We start from the raw sequence: 27746 nt of genomic DNA on the forward strand, positions 1-27746 counted from the left end.
GGGAGAGAGAGAGTGGGGAGAGAGAGAGTGGGGAGAGAGAGTGGGGAGAGAGAGTGGGGAGAGAGAGTGGGGAGAGATGGGAGGGGAAATGTTACAAGGACACCCTCAAAGCCTCCCTGACACAGTGCAACATCCTCACTGACGCCTGGGAGTCCTTGGCCAAAGACCGCCCTGTGGAGGAAGTGAATCCGAAGGGCGCTGAGCACCTCGAGTTTCATCGCCGAGAGCATGCAGAAATCAAGCGCAGGCAGTGGTAAGAGTGAGCGGCAAACCTGTCCCAACCACCCTTTCCCTCAACGACTATCTGTCCCACCAAGGCAGGGACTGTGGTTCCCATATTGGAATGTTCAGCCACCTAAGGACTCATTTTTAGAGGGGAAACAAGTCTTCCTCGATTCCGAGGGGAGAGAGAGAGTGGGGGGGGCGGTGCGGGGTGAGAGAGAGAGCGAGAGAGACTGAGGAGAGAGGGGAAGCGTGGGGGTGAGAGAGAGTGAGAGAGAGAGAGAGAGAGAGAGAGAGAGAGAGAGAGAGAGAGAGAGAAAGCGTGTGGGTGCGAGAGAGAGAGAGAGAGAGAGAGAGAGAGAGAGAGAGAGAGAGAAAGCGTGGGGGTGCGAGAAAGAGAGAGAAAGCCTGGGGGTGCGAGAAGAGAGAAAGCGTGTGGGTGCGAGAGAGAGAGAGAGAGAGAGAGAGAGAGAGAATGAGAAAGAAAGCGTGTGGGTGCGAGGGAGAGAGAGATATTATATGTGCAGGCAGAAGATTCTGCAGCCCTCAAAGGAGGACAAGGAGGCCACACACATCTATGGCTCTGCCCACCACGAGGCAATGGCAAAGGCCCCGAGTCCTGGCAAGGTGAGCGAACCAAGCTCAGCCACTAGCAGGGGGCACAACGCCGCCATCAGGTAACGAGGACCCGGTCCGGTTGCTCTGGAACTAGCGTCCTCGCATACCTGTACTGCTACCTCAGTACTTACCATGACTGAACTAATTATGCAATCTACCCAATCCTGGTCCACTACTATAAAACGTAACGAATCTAAGTCACTGAACCAAGGTTTCACGATACAAACTGTAAAAAAATGTTTTTCTTCCTTTCTTTGTACTTGCACTGTGTGTGATCCTGTATGTTAATGTAACGGGCCAGCTGCATAATCTCGCTGTGGGGTGGAGGGGAAATGGATGTATGTAACCATGGACACACACATGGATCACACCCAGAACCAACTGTAACCTCCACTGCATCATTGAACCATCCAAACTGGTAACCACTACCCAATGTTGTGGCAAAAGGACGGGGGTTAACAGGGAGAGAGCCAAGCCAAAGCACAGCCAAGGTGCAAGGGCTATTGGCACTTAAGTCTGGGGAGAGCTAAGCCAGAGCACATAGTGCAAAGGTCATTGGCAGAAAGGACTTGGGGGAGAGTGATGTTATATATGCAGACTATAGACATACTCTCTGTGTAGTCACTGTATAGTTGCATAACATGGAGACTTGTTTACCTGATGTACTATCAATAAGGTTTACACTGTTTATATACTATGCTGGCACCACTAGAGGGTGCAACTGGTGGAGACTGGGGTTTCCTGCCCTGGTGGCAGGGGCTGTATAAAAGGGTAGCCACCATGCGGCTTCCTCACTCTGGAGTTACGAATAAAGGACCAAGGTTATTACAGTTTGAGTACAACACATTGCCTCGTGGAGTCATTCATAGGTACATTACAGACATAACAGAGAGGAAGTGTGGGGATGAGAGAGAGGTGGGGTCGTGGAGAAGGGCGGGGGCTGCGGGGGGGGGGGGGGAAAGAGAGCGCGAGAGAGCGAGAGCACGAGAGCACGAGCGAGAGTGGGGACCAATCAGCAATCAGGACTTGTCAGCAATGTCACCCGGTCAGAGCTTCAGATGTTGCAAATTAATGTGTCCTTACATAAACATAATCAAAGTCAAAGAGGATAGAACTCCTGGTCCGGACGGATTACATCCACACATTTTTTTTAAATCTAGGGAAGAGTTAGCAGAAGCATAACTACACATATTTAATAATTTGTTCGAACAAGTTGTAGTGTTAGAGGACTGGTGGATAGTTAATGTAATAAGAAGGGTGGTATAACATATCAAGGGATTTTTAGACCGGTCATCGGTGGTAGGAAAAATAATGGAATCCCTACTAAAGGAGAAAATAGAACAACATCCAGAAACCAAAACTATAATCATGAATAGTCAGCATGGATTTCAAAAGGTTGCTCTTGCTTGACAAACCTCATTGAATTTTTTGAAGAGGTAACAGAGAGAGTAGACAATTGAAATGCAGCAGATATAATTTATCTAGAATTTCAAAAGGCTTTTAATAAGGTTCCCCATAATAGACTATTGAACAAGGTCAGAGAATGCGGAGTCAGGGGACAAGTAGCAGAATGGATAGCTCGCTGGCTTCAAGACAGAAAGCAAAGAGAGTGACTAAAGGGTAGCTATTCACAGTGGCAGAAGGTGATGGTGTTCCACAAGGATCAGTTCTGGGGCCACTGTTGTTCACAATTTATATTAATGATTTGGGGCTAGATTTTACACTTTTGTGCAGATCGCCCAAAAATGAGCGTTATTTCTGGCGTGGACGGTTAAAATGGGTTTTCAGATCGCCAGCTTGTTGCCCATTTTCAAAGACCCTAGTGTCCATTTTAAAAATTGGGCGTTATCACGAGCGATCTGAAATGGGCATTGGCGTTAAATCTCTTTGACCTTCTGCCGTAAAGTGTCGCCGTCCTTAGCAACAGCATGGCAATGCTCATTTCCCGCGATTCAGGTGGTCAGGGGTCATCATTACATGCGCAGAAGAGGAGACAGAGAGAGAGGGAGCAAAGAGGGACTGAAAGCGTGTGGTGGGTGTGGTGTGCGCTTGTTTGGGTGGCACAAGGGAGATTCACCAGTCGCAAAAAGCCTACTAAACACCAAGAACATAGTTGGCACCGAATTTTTGTCCAACAAATAAGATTAAACATGGAAGGGATGGAGGCGGCCCTGGAGCTGGGAGCCAGGAGCCAGCAAAGGGCTCCCAGAGCACAGCACTGCACCCAAAGGTGCCGTATCCCCATTGCCAACCACATGAGAGCCAGCAGCAACATCTTGCTTCTGGCTCGGAGCACGTTCCCACCTCGGGACCATCCTCTCCCGTATCAGTCCAAGCAGCGTTCCGGCCGTCACGCCGCCCCAGCCCCCCCTCCCCAATGAAGCATCGCCTGAGGAGCTCCTTGATCAGGTGGCTTGGAGTCAGATGGGGAAGGGGAAGGGGAAGGGGTAGAGGTGGAGAGGAGAAGCCGGGGTGGTGGGTGGGCGGGGGGTGTGGGGAGGTTGGTTTGTACAGAAATACTGATGATTTCAGACTAATTATTAAATCTCGGTGTTAATTACGTGCTGAAAGTAACTCTGGGTGATATTATGGGCGTTGGGAATGCCCATTCTGATGATTCCACCCAAAATAAGTGGGTGGGCGGTATTAATTTTAATTTTTCTCGGCGTTACGCACATGCGGAAAGCAATGCTCGGCAATAAGTGACCGAGAAATGGGCGTCAGTTTCCATTTTGTGGCTAAATGGACGATATCTGGGCGTTACACGTCATTTCAGCATCAAAATGGACGTTAAGTGAGCGTTATGCATGCAAAAATAATGGAAAATCTAGCCCTTAGACTTTGGAATCAAAAACATAATTTCTAAATTTGCCGTGATACCAAATGGGGGGGGGGGGGGGGGGCTAGTCAATACTGAGGAGGACTGCAACAAATTACAGGGGGGCATTAATAAACTTGCAGAATGGGTATATAATTGGCAAATGAATTTCAACACAGATAAATTTGAGGGATTACCTTTTGGTAGGAAGAATATGGAGTTCATTTATTACTTGAAGAGTGCGAGACTGGGTGGGATAGAGGAACAAAAGGAACTCAGAGTACAGAGTACAAATACACAAATCACGAAAAGTTGCGGCACACGTTAGCAAGGCCGTTAGAAAAAGCAAACCAAGCACTAGGGTTTATTTCTAGAGGGATAGAATTGAAAAGTAGTGAAGTTATGCCAAACTTGTATCGAAGCTTGGTTAGACCACATTTGGAGAATTGTGTACAATTCTGGTCGCCATATTATAAAAAGGATATAGAGGCACTGGAGAGGGTGCAGAGAAGATTTACAAGGATGATACCAGAAATACGAGGGTATACCTATCAGGAAAGAATGAACAGGTTGGGTCTCTATTCACTTGAAAAGAAAAGGCTGAGGTTGACCTAAAATAGAGTTCTTTAAAATTATGAAAGGTTTTGGTGGAACTTGCTACTACAGGGATTGGTGGAAGTGAATATTATAGATACATTTAAGGGGCAGTTAGATAAGTCTATGAGGGAGATGGGAATAAAGGGTTGTGCTGATAGAGTTAGATGAGGAAATGTGGGAGGAGGCTCAAGTGGAAGCTAAATGCCAGGATGGACTGGTTGGGCTAAATAGACTGTTTCTTTGCTGTATACCCTATGCAATCCTATGTAATCTTTCCAGAAAGACCTCCCATTGATGCATTTAATAGTTTCTTAAATGATTCCGGGGATTTTGCTTCCACTGCACTACTCAGAAGTGTATTCCAAGCGTTGATCATGCTTTGTGTGAAGAGTTTCTTAATACCAGTTCTAAATTTACCTTTTACTCGTTTAAAGCTGCATTCCCCTGTCATACACTCAATTTAATTCAAAGTAGTATTCCAGATTTACCCTTTTCATTCACTTAAGATCAACTCTCAGGTGCCTCCATTCCAGGCTAGCAACTCCAAGGTCCACCAGCCTTTCTCCATTACTTAGATCTAAGTGCTTGAATGCCTCCTTTGTTTCTCGGTGACGAGAAATGGACATAGTTCTCAAGATGAGGTTTAACTAGGGCAATGATCATGATTTCCTGAGACTTTGATTATGTTGTTCAACATTCTATTGGCTTTGTTAATTGCTGCTCTGCATTGGTTGGACATGTTGAGTCTACTAAAATCTTAGGTCTTTCAACTTGATCCTTAGCTATCTCAATTCCTTTCATGGAGTATATGTGTTGTCCATGTGCAGTACCGTATGTTTTTATGCATTAAATTCATCTACCTTTGTTCTGCCCACAAATTTTGTCTAACTGAATCTGTAATTTCTCAGTTTCCCCCAATACCCATCTTAGCTTGATATTGTCTGCAAATTTGGCCAATTTGCATTGAGTTTCTAAATCCAAATCACTCATTTATAAATTAGAAACAATAGTGGTCTCAACGCTGAACCTCATGGCACCCCTCACACAGATATGACTCCTCTAACAAGTACCCATTTTTCTAATCTTTAGCCATAAGAACATAAACACATGAAATAAGAGCAGGAGTAAGCCATACGACCCCTCTAGCCTGATCCGCCATTTAATATGATCATGGCTCATCCGATCATGGACTCAGGTCCACTTCCCTGCCCTCTCCCCATAACCCCTTATTGATTAAGAAACTGTCTATTTCTGTCTTAAATTTATTCAATGACCGAGCTTCCACAGCTCGGTGAGGCAGCTAATTCCACAGATTTACAACCCTCGGAGAAGAAATTCCTCCTCATCTCAGTTTTAAACGGACAGCCCCTTATTCTAAGATTATGCCCTTTGGTTCTAATCTCCCCATCAGTGGAAACATCCTCTCTGCATCCACCTTGTCAAGCCCCCTCATAATCTTATACGTTTCGATAAGATCATCTCTCATTCTTCTGAATTCCAATGAGTAGAGACCCAACCTACTCAACCTTTCCTCATAAGTCAACCCCCTCATCTCCGGAATCAACCTAGTGGACCTTCTCTGAACTGGCTCCAAAGCAAGAAAATCCTTTCATAAATATGGAAACCAAAACTGTACTCAGTATTCCAGGTTGTGGCCTCACCAATACCCTGTATAGCTGTAGCAAGACTTCCCCGCTATTATATTCCATCCTCTTTGCAATAAAGACCAAGATTCCATTGGCCTTCCTGATCACTTGCTGTATCTGCATACCAACCTGTTGTGTTTCATGCACCAGGACCCCCAGGTCCTGCTGTATTAAACATAGAAACATAGAAAATAGGTGCAGGAGTAGGCCATTCGGCCCTTCTAGCCTGCACCGCCATTCAATGAGTTCATGGCTGAACATTCAACTTCAGTACCCCCTTCCTGCTTTCTCGCCATACCCCTTGATCCCCCTAGCAGTAAGGACCTCATCTAACTCCTTTTTGAATATATTTAGTGAATTGGCCTCAACAACTTTCTGTGGTAGAGAATTCCACAGGTTCACCACTCTCTGGGTGAAGAAGTTCCTCCGCATCTCGGTCCTAAATGGCTTACCCCTTATCCTTAGACTGTGACCCCTGGTTCTGGACTTCCCCAACATTGGGAACATTCTTCCTGCATCTAACCTGTCTAACCCTGTCAGAATTTTATATGTTTCTATGAGGTCCCCTCTCATTCTTCTGAACTCCAGTGAATACAAGCCCAGTTGATCCAGTCTTTCTTGATAGGTCAGTCCCGCCATCCCGGGAATCAGTCTGGTGAACCTTCGCTGCACTCCCTCAATAGCAAGAATGTCCTTCCTCAGGTTAGGAGACCAAAACTGTACACAATACTCCAGGTGTGGCCTCACCAATGCCCTGTACAACTGTAGCAACACCTCCCTGCCCCTGTACTCAAATCCCCTTGCTATGAAGGCCAACATGCCATTTGCTTTCTTAACCGCCTGCTGCACCTGCATGCCAACCTTCAATGACTGATGTACCATGACACCCAGGTCTCTTTGCACCTCCCCTTTTCCTAATCTGTCACCATTCAGATAATAGTCTGTCTCTCTGTTTTTACCACCAAAGTGGATAACCTCACATTTATCCACATTATACTTCATCTGCCATGCATTTGCCCACTCACCTAACCTATCCAAGTCGCTCTGCAGCCTCACAGCATCCTCCTCGCAGCTCACACTGCCACCCAACTTAGTGTCATCCGCAAATTTGGAGATACTACATTTAATCCCCTCATCTAAATCATTAATGTACAGTGTAAACAGCTGGGGCCCCAGCACAGAACCTTGCGGTACCCCACTAGTCACTGCCTGCCATTCTGAAAAGTACCCATTTACTCCTACTCTTTGCTTCCTGTCTGACAACCAGTTCTCAATCCATGTCAGTACACTACCCCCAATCCCATGTGCTCTAACTTTGCACATCAATCTCTTGTGTGGGATCTTGTCGAACGCCTTCTGAAAGTCCAAATATACCACATCAACTGGTTCTCCCTTATCCACTCTACTGGAAACATCCTCAAAAAATTCCAGAAGATTTGTCAAGCATGATTTCCCTTTCACAAATCCATGCTGACTTGGACCTATCATGTCACCTCTTTCCAAATGCACTGCTATGACATCCTTAATAATTGATTCCATCATTTTACCCACTACCGATGTCAGGCTGACCGGTCTATAATTCCCTATTTTCTCTCTCCCTCCTTTTTTAAAAAGTGGGGTTACATTGGCTACCCTCCACTCCATAGGAACTGATCCAGAGTCAATGGAATGTTGGAAAATGACTGTCAACGCATCCACTATTTCCAAGGCCACCTCCTTAAGTACTCTGGGATGCAGTCCATCAGGCCCTGGGGATTTATCGGCCTTCAATCCCATCAATTTCCCCAACACAATTTCCCGGCTAATAAGGATTTCCCTCAGTTCCTCTTCCTTACTAGACCCCCCGACCCCTTTTATAACCGGAAGGTTGTTCGTGTCCTCCTTCGTGAATACCGAACCAAAGTACTTGTTCAATTGGTCCGCCATTTCTTTGTTCCCCGTTATGACTTCCCCTGATTCTGACTGCAGGGGACCTACATTTGTCTTTACTAACCTTTTTCTCTTTACATATCTATAGAAACTTTTGCAATCCGTCTTAATGTTCCCTGCAAGCTTCTTCTCATACTCCATTTTCCCTGCCCTAATCAAACCCTTTGTCCTCCTCTGCTGAGTTCTAAATTTCTCCCAGTCCCCAGGTTCGCTGCTATTTCTGGCCAATTTGTATGCCACTTCCTTGGCTTTAATACTATCCCTGATTTCCCTTGATAGCCACGGTTGAGCCACCTTCCCTTTTTTATTTCTATGCCAGACAGGAATGTACAATTGTTGTAGTTCATCCATGCGGTCTCTAAATGTCTGCCATTGCCCATCCACAGTCAACCCCTTAAGTATCATTCGCCAATCCATCTCAGCCAATTCACGCCTCATACCTTCAAAGTTAGCCTTCTTTAAGTTCTGGACCATGGTCTCTGAATTAACTGTTTCATTCTCCATCCTAATGCAGAATTCCACCATATTATGGTCACTCTTCCCCAAGGGGCCTCGCACAACGAGATTGCTAATTAATCCTTTCTCATTACATAACACCCAGTCTAAGATGGCCTCCCCCCTAGTTGGTTCCTCGACATATTGGTCTAAAAAACCATCCCTTATGCACTCCAGAAAATCCTCCTCCACCGTATTGCTTCCAGTTTGGTTAGCCCAATCTATGTGCATATTAAAGTCACCCATTATAACTGCTGCACCTTTATTGCACGCACCCCTAATTTCCTGTTTGATGCCCTCCCCAACATCACTACTACTGTTTGGAGGTCTGTACACAACTCCCACTAACGTTTTTTGCCCTTTGGTGTTCTGCAGCTCTACCCATATAGATTCCACATCATCCAAGCTAATGTCCTTCCTAACTATTGCCTTAATCTCCTCCTTAACCAGCAATGCTACCCCACCTCCTTTTCCTTTTATTCTATCCTTCCTGAATGTTGAATACCCCTGGATGTTGAGTTCCCAGCCCTGCTCATCCTGGAGCCACGTCTCCGTAATCCCAATCACATCATATTTGTTAACATCTATTTGCACAGTTAATTCATCCACCTTATTGCGGATACTCCTTGCATTAAGACACAAAGCCTTCAGGCTTGTTTTTTTAACACCCTCTGTCCTTTTAGAATTTTGCTGTACAATGGCCCTTTTTGTTCTTTGCCTTGGGTTTCTCTGCCCTCCACTTTTCCTCATCTCCTTTCTGTCTTTTGTTTTTGCCTCCTTTTTGTTTCCCTCTATCTCCCTGCATTGGTTCCCATCCCCCTGCCATATTAGTTTAACTCCTCCCCAACAGCACTAGCAAACACTCCCCCGAGGACATTGGTTCCGATTCTGCCCAGGTGCAGACCGTCCGGATTGTACTGGTCCCACCTCCCCCAGAACCGGTTCCAATGCCCCAGGAATTTGAATCCCTCCCTGCTGCACCATTGCTCAAGCCACGTATTCATCTGAGCTATCCTGCGATTCCTACTCTGACTAGCACGTGGCACTGGTAGCAATCCCGAGATTACTACTTTTGAGGTCCTACTTTTTAATTTAGCTCCTAGCTCCTTAAATTCATTTCGTAGGAACTCATCCCTTTTTTTACCTATGTCATTGGTACCAACGTGCACCACGACAACTGGCTGTTCTCCCTCCCTTTTTAGAATGGCACTTTGCAATTTTTCTCCATTTAAATAATAACTTGCTCTTTGATTTCTTCTGCCAAAGTGCATAACCTAACACTTTCCAACATTATGCTCCATCTGCCAAATTTTTGCCCACTCACTTTGCCTGTCTATGTCCTTCTGCAGGTTTTATGTGTCCTCCTCACACATTGCTTTTACGCCCATCTTTGTATCGTCAGCAAACTTGGCTACGTTACACTCGGTCCCTTCCTCCAAGTCGTTAATATAGATTGTAAATAGTTGGGATCGCAGCACTGATCCCTGCAGCACCCCACTAGTTACTGATTGCCAACCCGAGAATGAACCATTTATCCCTGTCATGTATGTACTTTTGGGATCACTAGCCATTAGATGGCGTCACTGTTGGAGACCATTGGGCTGCACGCACGTGTGTGCAGCCCAAGTATAAAAGGCCAGCCATTTTGTATATTAGTCACTTTGGGCCCTAATAAAGCAGAGTCAAGGTCATACCGCTTGGAGTTAAACAGTACTCAGTCTAACAGTTATTGCATACACAACAATCCCGACTCTCTATTTTCTGTTAGTTAACCAATCCTCTATCCATGCTAATATATTATCCCCAACCCCGTGAACTTTTATCTTGTGCAGTAACCTTTTATGTGGCACCTTGTCAAATGCCTTCTGGAAGTCCAAATACACCACATCCACTGGTTCCCCTTTATCCACGCTGTTCGTTACATCCTCAAAGAATTCCAGCAAATTTGTCAAACATGACTTCCCCTTCATAAATCCATGCTGACTCTGTCTGACTGAATTATGCTTTTCCAAATGTCCTGCTACTGTTTCTTTAATAATGGACTCCAACATTTTTCCAACCACAGATGTTAGGCTAACTGGTCTATAGTTTCCTGCTTTTTGTCTGCCTCCCTTTTATAAATAGGAGCGTTACATTTGCGGTTTTCCAATCTGCTGGGACCTCCCCAGAATCCAAGGAATTTAGGTAAATTACAACCAATGCATCTACTATCCCTGCCGCTACTTCTCTTAAGACCCTCGGATGCAAGCCATCAGGTCCAGGAGATTTATCCGCCTTTACTCCCATTATCTTACTGAGTACCACCTCCTTAGTGATTGTGATTGTGTTAAGTTCCTCCCCCCCTAGAGCCCCCTTAACTATCCACTGTTGGGATATTTTTAGTGTCCTCTACCATAAAGATTGATACAAAATATTTGTTCAGTTTCTGCCATCTCCATGTTCCCCATCACTAATTCCCCAATCTCGTCCTCTAAGGGACCAACATTTACTTTACCACTCTTTTCCTTTTTATATACCTGTAGAAACTCTTGCTATCTGCTTTTATATTTCATGCTAGTTTACTTTCATAGTCTATCTTCCCTTTCTTAATCATTTTTTTAGTCCTTCTTTGCTGGCTTTTAAAAGCTTCCCAATCTTCTGTCCTCTCATTAGTCTTGGCCACTTTTTATGCCCTTGTTTTTAATTGGATGCCATCCTTTATTTCTTTAGTTAGCCACGGATGGCTATCTTTTCTTTTACACCCTTTCCTCCTCACTGGAATATATTTTTCTTGAGAGTTGTGAAATATCTTCTTAAATGTATGCCACTGTTCATCAACCGTCCTACACTTTAATCTATTTCCTCAGTCCACTTTAGCCAACTCTGCCCTCATACCTTTGTAGTCTCCTTTATTTAAGCTTAGTACGCTGGTTTGAGACCCAACTTTCTTGCCCTCCATCTAAATTTGAAATTCAACCATCCTATGATCACTCATTCCAAGGGGATTCTTTACTAGGAGATCATTTACTAATCCTGTATCATTACACAGGACCAGATCTAAGATAGTCTGCCCCCTGGTTGGTTCCGTTACATACTGCTCAAGGAACCCGTCCCTTATGCACTCTATGAACTCTTCCTCAAGGCTACCCTGACCAATTTGATTTGTCCAATCAATATGGAGGTTAAAATCACCCATGATTATTGCTGTTCCCTTTTTACAAGCCCCCACTATTTCTTGGTTTATACTCCGACCAACAGAGTTGCTACTGTTAGGTGGCCTATAGACTACGCCCACTCGTGACTTTTTTCCCCTGATTATTCATAAGAACATAAGAAATAGGAGCAGGAGTAGGCCATACAGCCCCTCGAGCCTTCTCCGCCATTTAATCCGATCATAGGCTCAGGTCCACTTCCCTGCCTGCTCCCTATTGTGTTCCTAACACAGATGAGACTGCACACAGGGAGGTTGAACAGTAACAGTAACTTCAGTCTTTATCAAGACACTCCAGAGTGAGGAACAGGTCTTAGGGGCCGGCTTATATACAGTGCTCCCAAGGGATGCTGGGATCCTTTGGGACTTCAGGGGATGTGCTCCCTGCTGGCGGAACTTGGGAGTGCATGCTTTACAGATACACAACACTCCCCATAACCCCTTAATACCTTATCAGTTAATAAACTGTCTATGTGTCTTAAATTTATTCAATGTCCCGGCTTCCACAGCTCTCTGAAGCAGCGAGCTGCACAGATTTACAACCCTCAGAAGAAATTCCTCCTCATCTCAGTTTTAAATGGGTGACCCCTTATTCTAAGATTATGCCCCCTAGTTCTAGTCGACCCCATCAGTGGAAACATCCTCTCTGCATCCACCTTGTCAAGCCCCTCATAATCTTATACGTTTCGATAAGATCACCTCTCATTCTTCTGAATTCCAATGAGTAGAGGCCCAACTTCCTCATGTCAACCCCCTCATCTCCGGAATCAACCTAGTGAACCTTCTCTAAACTGCCTCCAAAGCAAGTATATCCTTTCGTAAATATGGAAACCAAAACTGTACGCAGTATTCCAGGTGTGGCCTCACCAATACCCGGTATAACTGTAGCAAGACTTCCCTGCTTTTATACTCCATCCCCTTTGCAATAAAGGCCAAGATTCCATTGGCCTTCCTGATCACTTGCTGTACCTGCACATTAACCTTTTGTGTTTCATGCACAAGTACCCCCAGGTCCTGCTGTACTGCAGCACTTTGCAATTTTTCTCCATTTAATAATAACTTGCTCTTTGATTTTTTTCTGCCAAAGTGCCTCACACTTTTCAACATTATACTCCATGCCAAATTTTTGCCCACTCACTTAGCCTGTCTATGTCCTTTTGCAGATTTTTTGTGTCCTCCTCACACATTGCTTTTCCTCCCATCTTTATATCATCAGCAAACTTTGCTACGTTACACTCAGTCCCTTCTTCCAAGTTGTTAATAGATTGTAAATAGTTGGGGTCCCAGTACTGATCCCTGCGGCACCCCACTAATTATTTCTTATCTCCACCCAAACTGTTTCAACATCCTGATCATTTGAGCCAATATCATTTCTCACTATTGCAGTGATTCCATCCTTTATCAACAGAGCTACCCCACCTCCTTTTCCTTTCGGTCTGTTCTTCCAAATTGTCAAGTACCCCTGAATGTTTAGTTCACAGTCACCTTGCAACCACGTCTGTTATGGCTACCAGATCATACCCATTTGTAACTATTTGTGCCGACAGCTCATCTAATTTGTTACGAATGCTGCGTGCATTCAGATAAAGAGCTTTTAAATGTGTTTTCTTACCATTTTCTCCTGCTGTGGCCCTAGTTTCTGATACACTCTTATGTTTATAGATTCTGTCCCTTCCTGTCACACTCTGGTTTTCATTTCCCCCAAAGCTACCCTGCTCTATTGCCTTCATCTTATTCTTTGAGCTTTTAGGTTTCTGCTCACCTGAACCGTCCCCCCCCACTAATTAGTTTAAAGTTCTCTCTGCAGCCAATTTCTTAACTATTCCTAAATTTTACCTTGAATGCTTACAGCTTTAAGCTTAGCTACTAGCCTTTCACGTGGAATCTAAGCAAATGACTTGTACTTCAGTTAACCAAAAAAAAACCTTTGTTGGAGCAATATAGCATTACTTGGTTGCAGATCTAAATATAGACTCTTAAAAGACCGCGAATATTTAAAATGGTTGTAGATAGTATGCTGTTTCACATCTTTTGACATTTGTATAAACAGTTTAGTTAATAACAGGATGCTCCACATCCTAAATGAAAAACACAGGCCATGTCTTCTCCTTTGTGCAATGTAATGACTCATATGTGTCCAAATTGCTGATGAGATCTTTCCTGTTTCATTCATAAGGAAGTCATGTCCATAGAATTAATATTAGACAGGAACATGAAAACATGTTGTATCTAAAGACAGAAGCCAGAACTAAACCCATTAAAAAAAAATATATATATATATAATATATATAGATATGTATGAAGGGTGACAAACTGTTCAATAGAAATTAAAGTATAAACTAACAATACCATATTTAAAGATATCTTATCTGATCCATTTTAAGCTAATTGAATTTATTTGCCATTTTTTAGAATTTCCTAAAAATGATTGCTCTTCCAGTAAAATCAAAAGCCATCAAAAATGTCCCATGGATGTTTTATTTAACACAAACAGTAACGTGGTCTTTGATGAATCAACTGCACATTTAGCTCAATCACTTTTCATCAGGAAATCAGAGTTCCTCATATCCTGCAGGAAGGAAGTGCTGGCAGGGGCTGCTGTCAGCACAGCACTAGGCTCTTGACTCCCTCTACTTCCGACATGTGGTAATCACAGGTTCCCTGCACCACACTGATCTATTTAAAGCCTCCCTCTCCTTCACCTACCACCAGGTCATGTATTGCAACAAAAAAAATAACATTAATACAAGCATGTGGAAGCCTACAGGGCAGAAATAAGATCAAAACAAAATCAATTTCCAGCTCTAATATCCAGACTATTTCCACGATATTTGCAGAGACTATCACAAAATTCTTGGAAGAGAATTTGGGATTCTACAAGGAAAAGCACATAAACCAAAAGCAGTGATTTAAAAGAGTGGAGAACATCAGCTCCCCCTCCCCCACTGCTGCCATGCTTGTTGTCAAATATTTCCACTTGTTTTTCTAATCCTGTTATAAGTCAGCAAAATCATTTCAGGAAATTTCCCATTTAAAATGTCCTTACCTGCGTCTCTTTCGAATATACCTTATCTGGCAAAAGAAACAAGCAATAAAGAAAAATATTAAACGTGCTATATGGCATACCTATAAATTGCTGCAGAAAATAATGTATTTAAAATAATTTTTAAAAGTGTTACCACTACAACTGCAATGCCAATGACAGCTATGATTGTGACAGGAATCAGCATAAATCCTAGGATTGATGCACTATGATTAGTGTCAGGGGGTGTGCTGACTGTTTGATTGGGCATGACACTTTCTCTGTTTGCTCATGTGATGAAAGTAGGTTTTCCTTTATACTTGTGCTTGATTGGTGGTGTTTCTGAAAGTTTTTCTCAAAATTAAGACCTGCAATCTTTTCATGGTGTATATTTGTAGTGTTGCATACTGGAACATCCGTCATCTGATTGTCATTGGGAAAAATTCAAACAGGACCTGAAGCGACCAAGATTCCTTGTTATTCTGTTTCACTCATGGTTATGCTGTGGCCAGTCAGCACCTTCAAATAGGCTAAAAATGAAAGATAGGATGTGTAAGATGTGGGTTTTATTAAAAAAAACTTGTTAAACAAAAGCCCAACTATCAAGCAAGTCTATATCCATTTCAGTCTTTCCAAATGCCATCATGAAAGTGCATAGAAGCTATAAATTTAAGTGACAGATCACATTCCAAAGATGCATGCTTGCACTTAACAAGAAAGGAAGATTTTGCAGCTGTCACATTGTTTATCTTTGCCTTGCAGGTACATTTAAAGTATACACTTACTGTCCTTGGAGAGTTTAACTAAACAAATATGTCAGCAATGGCATGGCTTTGATGGAGGTAATATTAATAGAATAGCAATTATGAAAGCTGGGGATGGGGTGGTGGCAGAGGGGAAAGAGAAACTACAGGCACCTGAGTAGCTCTTCAATGTGATGTCAGTTTCTTTACACTGCAATTTTCTCAATGCACCCTCCTCTCTTGAGAATAACAGATTAGACAGAGGTATATAGCAGAGGCACTTTGCTCAATTTATTATTCTCCATTTATCAACCTGAACAGCAAGTCTCAGTATACTATTTGATCAAGATCTTATGGTATCTGTGACTCAAACCTATGCATGATTCAACAAGTTTGAATTTATATAGAGTCTTTAATGTAGAAAAATATCACAAGATGTTTCACAGAGGTGTAATAAAAAAATGGATGCAGGGCCAAAGAAATATTAGGGGATGGCCAAAAGCTTGGTAAAAAGGTGCGTTTTAAGGAGGGTCTTAAAGGAAGAGGGATATGGAGAAGCAGAGGATTTTATGGAGGGAATTCCACAGCATAAAGCCTATGTGGCTGATGGCACAGACGCCAATGGTGGAGCAAATGCACAAGAGGCCAGTCAGAGGAATGGAGAATTTGTATGGGGTGGGGTTGGGTTGTAGTGCTGGTGGAAGTTAGAGATAGGAAGGGCGAAGCCATGGAGGGAATTAAATACATGGATGAGAATTTGGAGGCATTGGGGGACCGGGAGCTAATATCGACTAGGGTTATGGATAAGTAGAACTTGGTGCAGGATAGGACACAAGCAGAAGAGTTTCAGATGACCTGCAGATTACAGAAGACAGAGGCTGGGAGGCCAGCCAGATTAGAAAAGTGGAGTCTGGAGGCTGTAAAAGCTATGGATGAGGGCTTCAACACCAGAAGGACTGAAGTAGGGGCAAAAGTGGACACTGTTATGGAGATGGAAGCAGGCGGTCCTTGCGATAGAGGAAACGGGATCAGAAGCTCCGCTTGGGCTTAAAGATACACTGAATCACCAACATTTTTCATGTTACCAGAGTAATTCAATTCAAATTTAACTGTACATTATTCGTTATAAATAATATTCTGTTGGGACTTTAAAAATGAATTAGCATCTATCCTCCCACGTCATATTGTGGCTCCATTTCGGCCCAATTGATGGGATGAAGGTTACTTGTACCAATTCAAAAGATATTTATCAGAGATCAGAGTAAAGCTCACCAATGGCAAAGTGCATGAAAGCACACCCCAATTTGTGTAGAGTTTGTTGATTTCAGGTAAGGTATTCATCCAGTTCCTCGGATGCTTGAGTGCACAGCATAAAATTGTCCACAAGTCAATACTAATTACTCCAATCCTGGAGAAAGGGAGGCCCCAAGGCTTCCTTGTGAGGCCTGGAGGAGTACTCTGGCCCCACAAGGAAACCTGAAATATAAATTTAAAATTTACCTTCTGAACCTACATAAGAAATAGGAGCAGGAGTAGGCCATCTGGCCCCTCGAGCCTGCTCCGCCATTCAATAAGATCATGGCTTCTTCTGGCCCAGGATCCGGCTCCCAATAAGTTTAGGGCCCAGCTTCCTTCCTGCCTTCTAACTTTGCTCAAAAGAGCAGGTTAATATGGGGACATGGTGAGAAGGCAGTGGGATCAGAGGACTAAGTGACTCCTGTTATTTTAACTGCCCACCCCGACCCAGGTCCTATATATCTCTGATGAAGTCATGTTTTTCCTTTTAAAAGTAGAGTGTACAATAAGAAAACAAATTTTTCTTTTTCCCTTGCAACTTTCTACTCTTCCTTTACCATGAAGAAATTGTATTCCACTCGTGTGGAACTTAAACGCCGGCACAGACCAGTTGGACTGAATGGCTTGTTTCTGTGCTGTAGTGTGTAATTCACTTCTTGTTGGGGTATGATTCAAATCACCTTCCTGTACCTCATCCAAGTGACTGTTATTCCTGTGTGACCTTGATTGTGATTCTCAGGAGGGTTTTCAACCAATAATGAACAGGAACTATGGCAAATATGTTCTCATCCCAAATTGTAGCACTCCAGCTGCCTCTCTGACTGAAAGCAGCTAATTTGGCATACATCAGGAAATAAACTTGGAACTTTCCTAGTCTGCATGGATCAGCTATTCACTGGACAAAATTGCTGATTGACTGGAGAACCTTTGCTTTATGTTCTTAAAAGACCATGCCATTTTAAATGAATACAATTTAGGCAATCACTTATTTATCCAGTTTTCTAAAATATCTTCTCCTTGGGCCTTTTCCTCTATAACATAAACCACTTTAGATCCCTTTTTAGACACTGATCCCTCCTTGGATTTTTCTGCACTCCTCCTGAAAAAAACAATACACTAGACCGCACAGCTGATCTCAGAAACTCAATATGTATGGAACCACAGAGAATGCTAATCCATTACTTTGTGACATGGTGGTGTGTGTGGCATAGTGGCATTCTACAACAACACACTGCACCACTGTGTTACTACTTCAGGTACATAAAGGATAAATTTATAACTGGTCAAAATGACAATATGAAACATTTCAATTGTGAGCTGCTCTTTCAAAATAAAACTGTAGTCCAGGTGGACAATGTTACAACCGCACATATTTTAAACACAATTAGGTTGTTAATGCCAAATATTAAAGTAGCACATTTAGTCTTGTTGGCAATGTATAAGCTTCTGTTTCAAGATTAGTTCCAAATAAGTACAGAAGTATGACTTTTGAACTGGCTAATATTAATTTAATTGGATATTAAAATAGTTTGTTTTTTTGCCAGCGCATTCTGCACAAGTCTTCTTCCCACCAAACAATTCATTATTCAGGCTGGTAGCCACATTTTAGTGTGACTAAAGGGTTAGCACAGATTGGCTGGGGAACCAGTCGGCTTGTTCTGTGTGCAAATGAGTGTTTCTAGTCTATTTAGATAGCCATTGATGTCTCCTGTACCTATGAAAGATAATACTAGACCTTGTGAAACATCAGTTTTTACAATCAAAAATGGACTAGACATGCATCATTTACCTCTGCTGAGACGGATGATGGGTAACAGAAAAGATAAGGTAAGCAAGCAACTTGTACATGTTCAATATGTTAGATTGTTCTCTTTACCTTTACCATTTTAGCCAACTAATACTGAAAGTACAAGAATTGGATGGCAATTGAAAAAGAAGTTTTAAAAAGTGATGGGGAAGAAAAAGGTATCTACTTGATCAGATGTAGAGTTAATGCGGCATTGAGTAATTTGCAGTCAACTTAATGATAATGACAAAACTATAAACACAGATAATTAATCTAAAAAATAATATTGTTCCAATTTTTTTATTGTAACATTTTGCTCATTCCACAATTTCACATATGTAAACTGAAAAAAGTGGGAAATAAAGTCCAATAATCTTGCAATAGATTGCGGTAGAGGGAAGTTTAAGATTTTGAAAACTGTATTTAATAGTGCTGCTGTATTTCTAACTGTCCAAAATATAATATAAAACTGAATCTTACAAATTCACACTCGGAGGGTTAATATCATGCCTTGGCTTTTTATGTCACTTCTTAAAAGATAATGGAATAATTATTAGTCTGTAACTAGAATGAATAAACTAATACAATTAAAAGTTTTTCAACCAACCTATGAGATTGTATCATTATTACTGACCAGAATTGAAAAGGTAATATAGTTTCTAAATTGAGTGGCCATGGTCATAAACAATGCAAATATTACATGTAATCTGGTACAGTTTGTGGCTCATTATAGACAGAATATAAAAGCCATGGAAAAGTTAGTATGTAGATTTATTAGGATTATACCAGGGATGATAAGCTATAGTTCAAAATTTTGAAAGGGTTTGAGAGAGTAAATAATGAAAGATGGTGAATCAGTAATAACATGCATTTATATGGTGCCTTCAACATAAAGAAACCTCCTGAGGCACTTCACAAATATGCATTAGGAAATGGTCACCAAGCCTGGAAGGGAGAAATTAGAATGGGTAATCGAAAGCTTGTGGTCAAGGAGATGAGTATTGAGAAGTTATTTAAAGATGTTGTGGTTCAGGAAGAGTATTCTAGAGAGTAAGACAAAAACAGCTGAAGGATCTACTATCAATGGTAGAGTAAATGGAAGGAGGGATACACAGATTGCCAAACTAAAATGAGCAGGCCTAGGGAGGGGATAGTGCTATTCGTTGCCCTGCTGTAGCAAATTATGGGCCAAAGTTTAAGTGAGCAGGGAGCCTGCATAGATCAATGAGAATGTAGATGGTGGGCAAGCAGGACTTAGTGTGTGACAGGATAGGAGCAGCAGAGTTGCAAACAGGTTGGAGTTTACAGAATGTGAAGGATGGGGGACAATCAGGGACAGTATCAGAGTAGTCCTATTTGGAGGTGACAGCAGCAGAGAGGTTGAGGAAGGGGTGGAGCAGGTGAGGTTGTAGAGGTGGAGGTAAATAATTTTTATGAGGGATCAGATATGGGGGTCGAACAAAACGCCAAGACTGCAAATGGTCTGGCTCAGCCCAAGAATCTGCCTGGGAAGAGGAAAAGATCAATGGCAAGGGAGGGATCCTGAGCTCCAGGAAGTTGCTCATCCAAGACTTGAGGTCAGACAACCAGTCTAACAGCATCATTAGGGGGTCAAAAGTAGTGCTGGAGAGGTAGAGCCAGAGTGGTAGAGCTGAGTCGAGTCACCGCTCATAAAAGCTACCCTGTGCCAGCGAATGATGTGACCTGTAGACAAGGATGAGGCAAGGTCTAAGGATAGGTCCTTAAGGATCCCTGGAATTGACAGTGCAGGAGAAAGCTGGAGTGGTTTCCATTATTTGAAGCCCAATATTTTACAGCCTCCCAGTTGGGCTTATTTTTAGGCCTGTCGCAGTATACAAAACCCATCATAATTGGATTTCTGGTACTGTGAACAAACAATATGTTATGGCAGTCATAATCAATCCAGAACACTTCTTTTTGTTAATCACGTGGAGGTGTGAGTAGCCAACAGATGGCTCTCCCTCTGACTTTATTTCCTTTCTTTTGGCTGGTCTTCACTCAGTGTCTCCTTACAGTAGTATGGCTGAGCTCAGGAATTAAATAGTGGGGAACTAAGCCTGGGCCCAACTAAAACACACCATCCAGCTGGCTGTTTTATTTTACATAGGATATACGGCACAGAAACAGACCATTCGGCCCAACCAGTCCATGCGGATGTTTATGCTCCACTCGAGCCTCCTGTCGTCTTTCCTCATCTAACTCTATCAGCATAACCCTCTATTCCCTTCTCCCTCATATGCTTGTCTAGCCTCCCCTTAAATGCATCTATACTATTCGCTTCAACCACTCCCTGTGGTAGCGAGTTCCACATTCTCACAACTCTCTGGGTAAAGAATTTTCTTCTGAATTCCCTATTGGATTTCTTGGTGACTATCTTATATTGATGGCCTCTAGTTATGCTCTTCCCCACAAGTGGAAACATTCTCTCTGTATCCACTCTATCAAAACCTTCCATAATTTTAAAGACATCTTGTGTTACTGGAGTTACCAGCAGCATCAACTTAATAGTTTCCAATTTTGTTGTGATGTTTTTGCTAATGAGACTACATTGTCCAGTTGGCTATATCCAGTTGTCGTGCATATCTTAGCTCAATACAAGGTTAATTTTTGGCAGGCAATAAACAGTGCACAAAGTTATTAAAATTTTAATCATATCCAGTCTTAATTAGTCATTGAACTTCCAAGTTTTATTTCCAATAGTTACAACTGAAGCTTGAAAACTAATTTCAGAGCTTGTTTCATGATATACAGCTCAAATACAATATTGTGACATGGATGTGACTAAACTGTTGTTTTTGTTGTTCACATTAAACAGGTTTTCAAACTCGCATCACATACAGGTAATAAGATGACAATTAAAAAAAATGTCGAGGGAAAAACAGAAAGATTGAAGAACAGGGCACACATCCTACCATCAGAATGTTTTATACATTTTTGCAGATACATATCCAGTGACCACCTACTCTGCAAATCTGTAAAGAGGTTCAAGCATCAGACTACAACATCTGGCAAGTTCTTGTGGATTATAAATTTCTTTTGGAAGTGAAAACCATATCCTGCATCGGGTCTCAGTGGGGTTTAATGCTGTCAGAGTATACTGGGTTTGTTTTGATCTGCATGCAGTAACACATATAGCATTCAGTTCTCACTAATAACATCCCAGTGTCTGGTGTGCACAAATCCAAAAAACTTCTAATTAAAGGTTAGCTTTAACCAAATACAGATCCACAGTAAAACACATGCAAGTTATTAACTCTCTTAAGGAACTGCAAGTTCTGAGTGTGAAGGGTACTACAGAATACAGAAGCTCTGTAGTATTCATCAGCCTGATCAACAGGACATTTTAAAGTTCCTGAACTTGTCAAGTGTCAGCACATGCTTTGCATGTACAGTGAATGTAAACAAATAGTGTGTAAACTTGTAACAAATTGCAAAATTATTGTTACATCTTAGAATATTTTGTCCATTCTTCAATTACGTTTGATGAATTGATGAAAAAGAATGCTCCTAATGAATACATTGAAATGTTATTCCCCCCCCCCCAAAAAAAAATCTCATTCATAACTGCTGCTAATGAGTTCAAGAGAAAAAAAATGAAGCAGCAATGTAATTGCTTGCAGAAGAACTACATATTTGAAATAGTAAACATCTGAGTCCACGTGACAAAGCACAAGTTCATGATGAAAACCAGTTCATCTAGTTCCGGATCTTTACTGCACAGAGGCAGTGAAAGTTCCATTGTTTGGACCTGCTGTTAGTTTCACTAAGACTCTCCCACACATTTCCAATAACAAACACCATAAAACAGCTGGTGGAGGTGGAGAGAGAATGAGTGGATATGAAAATTCTGCTGGCACCAAGAAAAGCTACTACACAGTACTAATGCCTGGTCTTGTGTGAGAGAGAATTTGTGTTGAGATATTTTCAGGGCGTGGGCTGGATAGAAAGTAGGTGACAGACACTCAGTTTATTGAGGAGAAACTTAAGAGGTGAATCATGGATTAGTCAGCAATTTGCCTTATTTTGATCTCCAGACATTGCTATGACTAAGTCTATAGTAACCAACTTGGCAATATTTATAATCCCTTTAGCACTCAAGTCATCTGTACAAAATGTTCAATAGGATATAGATCATAAAATTGTGATTAAATCAAATCCACTGTTATTGCCTCTCCTGCAGTCAATTTACTGACTTGAAGTATCAGTCTTTAAAAAAAAAAGACTGATTGCAATCTTCCAGTAAAACCTTGATAAGCATTTAGCGAACTTGTTTATGCACGTTGATTTATTTTTCCCATGCTAATTTACTTCTCCCGCCCCTTTCCGCCCTTCCTCTCATTGAGGTAGAGAATCATGCTGGGGTACCGTTCTACAGGCACAAGCAGCCCCCTGGTGCCATGCCCTGGCAGCAATTCTTCATTCATGAGCCTGTACAGGCTATTCAATCACTTTAGCCATCACAAATGAGTTCAATCTTGTCCTTAACACAGTTTTCAGCAGGGGCCACCAGGATAGTGAACAGAAACTCTGGATGATCTGCCCCTTTCCTACCTCAGGAGCCCTGATGCTAAAATGTGGAGCACTCCCACAACTATCCAGGTTGGAATGAGTTTACTCAATGGAAGAGACCCTGTCACCGAACCTCAGATTTTCTGGTACATTTATCATCGAAACTATTAATATCAAAGTGCTGGTAGGCCCGAACTACTCCACTGTATAAACGAATTAACACTGATCAAGGAACTGCAGAGCATAGTCTCCAGAGCAATCTACTAATCGAAAGATTGCAACAAATTCCCCCAAATTACATTTAATCATCTTATTCAGCTGCATTAAATGGAAATAGTAGAGATTTTAAAAATGCTTGAAATCAGTAAACTAAAATAAAATACTAAAAGAAGTGCAGATCAATGTACATTCTAAAGAGAAAAGGATAGGTCACATTTGAAATCTTAACTTTTATCTTTAGTTGGGTCATGGCCAAGAAGATCACAAGAGGAGTCAGGTAACAGTCAATGTTGGGCCACATTAAAAATAAACCTCTCTCTTTAAGATGCTAAATGCTGTGTATTTCCAACATTTTCTCCTTTTATTCCATAAAGAGTTTCCTGACATTTGGGGTTAACATTACCTAACAGATTACTATATACACAACTTGCACTTATAGAACACATTTAATGTAGAAAAACATCCCAACGCGATTTACAAAGGAGGCTGGGAGAAGGGTTAAGGGAGGTGACCAAAGGCATGCTGGAAAATGTAGGGGTTTTGAGGAGGCTTTTGAAAGTGGGAGAGATATAGTAGGTAGCGGAGATTAGGAAGGGAGTTTGCCCTTCAATGGTGGAGTGGAGAGAGGAAAGAGTGAGCCAGAGTTAGAATAATGGTGTGATCCCAGATGTAGCGATGCAGAAGATTCCAGCAGTAAGATTGGAGCAAGGCCATTGCAGGATTTATGTACAAGGTTGAGAATTTTGAAATTAATGTGCTGGAGTATAGGGAGCTAGTGGAGGTAAGGAAATCAAGGGTTATAGGCAATTGAGACTTCTGCATGAATTGAAGCTTGTGTAAAATGTAGCAGGAAGGCATTACATACATTCTGCCTGGAGGTGGCAAACGTGTAGATGAATGCTTCTGATCTGGGAATGCTTGATTCCAACACTTGATAACAAGTTTCTCTCCCTTTCTCCATTCTTCTCCAGCGGATGGTAATTCTATTCTGGAGTATGGGTTCATGCGCAGTGGCAATCCTTAGCTACCTTACTTACATAGCCATTATTCATACAAGAGCCTTCGTATTACATTTCCAGAGACTATTCAACCAAGTGTAACATAGCCAAGTTTGCTGACGATACAAAGATGGGAGGAAAATCAATGTGTGAGGAGGACACAAAAAAATCTGCAAAAGGACATAGACAGGCTAAGTGAGTGAGCAAAAATTTGGCAGATGGAGTATAATGTTGGAAAATGTGAGGTCATACACTTTGGCAGAAAAAAATCAATGAGCAAGTTATTATTAAAATGGAGAAAGATTGCAAAGTGCCGCAGTACAGCGGGACCTGGGGGTACTTGTGCATGAAACACAAAAGGATAGTATGCAGGTACAGCAAGTGATTAGGAAGGCCAATGGTATCTTGGCCTTTATTGTAAAGGGGATGGAGTATAAAAGCGGGTAAGTCTTACTACAGCTATATGAGGTATTGGTGAGGCCACACCTGGAATACTGCATGCAGCTTTGGTTTCCATATTTACAAAAGGATATACTTGTTTTGGAGGCAGTTCAGAGAAGGTTCACTAGGTTGATTCTGGGGATGAGGGGGTTGACTTATGAGGAAAGGTTGAGCAGGTTGGGCCTCTACTCATTGGAATTCAGAAGAATGAGAAGTGATCTTATCGAAACATATAAGATTATGAGGGGGCTTGACAAGGTGGATGCAGAGAGGGAGATTAGAACTAGAGGGCATGAACTTAGAATAAGGGGCCGTCCATTTAAAACAGAGATGAGGAGAAATGTCTTCTCTGAGGGTTGTAAATCTGTGGAATTCGCTGCCTCAGAGAGCTGTGGAAGCTGGGACACTGAATAAATTTAAGACAGAAAAAGACAGTTTCTTAACGATAAGGGGTTATGGGGAGCGGGCGGGAAAGTGGAACTGAGTCCATGATCAGATCAGCTATGATCTTATTGAATGGTGGAGCAGGCTCGAAGGGCCGTATGGCCTACTCCTGTTCCTATTTCTTATGTTCTTAAGGGGAGATACCACCATCATCTAATGCCACATGGACATCTTTTATAGCATGAGATGGAAATCAGGAGCAGGAACTGTGGCTGAGTTTTCCTCTTCCCTAAAGAATAACTGCAATGTTCTATTGCTGCCTCTACCAAAGTCAGATAACTCAGCAGATTGTACTTGGGACTTTCTTGGTCTAGGCGATTCAACACTGCATGACCACTTAGCCATCTAGGAAGATCGGTCAGACTTTGTTTTAGACAGGATGCCAAATTAAAAAGATTACAAGTCAAGATAAATTATTTTTCAAGAATATTAACGTACCATAAGAAATCAGAAGCCTTCACAATTGGTCACGATCATTATTTTAAACGTGAGAGTCCACATTGGTTAAGTAAGAAAAAGCGGAGTGAAAATATAGCACAGTCTGCCTCTTTGCACGCTGGATGCCAAAAATGCTGTGCATCATTTCCTATAAGATCACTCATCCTTCCTCTGCTGGAAACGGAAGCTGCTCCCCCAAACTTTTACTTTGTGAAGGGGAGGACGTGATGCCACAAAGTTAAATACCTCAGTATATATAAAGTGTGTAGTTTTTATTTTTAACAAACTAGTTACTCCGGTACCCACTTAACAATTTGTACACTTTAAATATTTCCACACAAACTTATTTTAGATAAGTATGTTCAAATGCTCAGTGCTGCTTTTAAAAAAAAAACACATAATAAATTGCAATTACAAAACGTTTTCCTGAGAGCTCATTCTATAGAATAAAAGGAAGACTAAATCAAAGTAAAATGACTCATACAACACCAAATTTAAACCAGATGGCCACAAATATTAGCTAACAAAATCAGATAATTCAAAGGTCAGCATAGGTTTTAACTAAATGAAGACACCCATCACAGAGTTACTGAAAAAATATATCTGAGCTTTAATCATGAAGTGAGAGGAAAGCCAGAAGAAACAAGTATGAATGATATGCATTTATAAAAGTTTATGTGATTGTCATTAAAATCTGTACAAAACACATAATTTATAATCTTTTTATGTTTCACCACCAGACAGCTCAATACAGATTTCACTGTGGCAGACTTTATTACTCAGGTAAACAGGATTTCTCTTTATTGCTCAGGGAAAAGGATTAGAGTGTTTTACTCCAGCTGCTTGCTACTCAAGTATTTCTTGAGTAGCCTAGAGCTTCCCATTATAGACTCGTGTGGTACAGGAACCCTCAACCACAGTTTTGCGGCATGGTGCCAACCTTAACCTTATTTTAAGCCAAAATAGCAAAGGGAAACGCTCATATACCTAAAAAGGTTGTCCTACAAAAAAGTTTAAAAAAAATATTCACCCTCTGGGGAAAAAATGAATGGTTATTCTAGTCGTTCAACATGTTTATTTAAGTAGATGTTCATCCATTGAATCGCAAGAAAAACAAAACATAAAAATATATTCAACAACATATTTTCTATAATTACTTAAATAACTCCTATTACAGGTGAACACTGCAATTAATACAATCTTAAAGAATTAGGAACACATACATCTGTAACATGAATAAATTATAGAAAAAATTGTACATGTTTCCAAAGACCAAGAATTGTAGTGTGCGCATGGTATACAAACTGTAACAAATTTGGGAATGAATTTCTAGCTCACAAAAAAATGTTGAAGCATCACGTTAATGTACAAACTGTGCATGTTAAAACTTCTCAGTCTCATCTACTTTAAAAAATATATTATATTAAAAATTATTTGGGGATTTATTTCCTGTTATTCCGGGAGAAATTCCCCCTTCCTCTTGTGTTACTGCACACCCTCACCAATTAGGAACACTGCAGCATGACCTCCTCACAAGCTTTTATCACTGCTGTTAGCGAACCACTAGGATTTGTGTGAGGGTTAGTTGTTGAGATTACCTACGATTTTCTCTTCCCATCCTGTGGGAATGTCCACATTCAGCATTATCTCAAAAAGACACAGTTCAAACTTACTGAATAGTGTGAAGGACTGAAAATTAATCCCCTCTCTCCCCCACGCTCTATGGCACAGGCCTGAGGTTTCAGCATGCTACCTTGATTCTGGTCATTCCACTCCATGCATCCCCAATTTTCATCCCTATTCCCCCTCTCCTAAAGGCAGCAAGTTTGGTTGTGTACAGTACTATGGGAGTCAGCAGTTCTCCAGTAATTTCTTCTTCCAAGACCCTTGGCGATTATAGTTGGGCTATTCAATCACAGCCAAGCCTGATCCAATCCACATGTTATCCAGTGACCTCTGCAGGCAGGAAGCCTAGACTAGAAACACTAAAGCCAAATATAGTGCCTACTCTGCTCTGCTTTACTGGTTGAGATTAGCTAACTGAGCACAGACCAGAGATCAAACCCAAGACTATCTTGGTGTATAGTTCAGTATTACATCATGCAGTGCACTTAAAACCACTACACCCAGTGTCAAAAGAAACATTCTGAGGAACAAGGTTTTACCAAATTATTACATGTATTTTTGGGAGGGAGCAGGGCAGGAAGTGTTTGAGTTGTAACTAGAGGAGGATTCTATGGATAAGAAATAATCCTGTGTGGTTTATGGAAGATTTCCTTCTAAGTAGATGCATCAGTACAACAAGTGGTGTTAC

General features: G+C 41.7%; 1 protein-coding gene across 5 annotated transcripts in view; it reads right to left on the bottom strand.

The window, feature by feature from the left end:
• Positions 1–27746, bottom strand: part of LOC139280680 (small integral membrane protein 29-like) — a 118157-nt gene that overhangs the window by 47962 nt on the left and 42449 nt on the right. For all 5 annotated transcript variants that reach the window (XR_011596739.1, XR_011596740.1, XR_011596741.1 and 2 more), the window contains 2 exons: positions 14695–15067; positions 14562–14587 (listed from right to left, as the gene is read on the bottom strand). Coding sequence is in view for 1 of the 5 variants with exons in the window: in XM_070900292.1 (XP_070756393.1) it covers positions 14562–14587; positions 14695–14808 (140 nt within the window). In the remaining 4 variants the exon portion in view is untranslated. The remainder of the gene's footprint in view (positions 1–14561; positions 14588–14694; positions 15068–27746) is intronic.

This window comes from Pristiophorus japonicus, chromosome 15 (genome assembly GCF_044704955.1).
Source record: "Pristiophorus japonicus isolate sPriJap1 chromosome 15, sPriJap1.hap1, whole genome shotgun sequence".
In the NCBI taxonomy this organism is placed as follows: Eukaryota; Metazoa; Chordata; class Chondrichthyes; family Pristiophoridae; genus Pristiophorus; species Pristiophorus japonicus.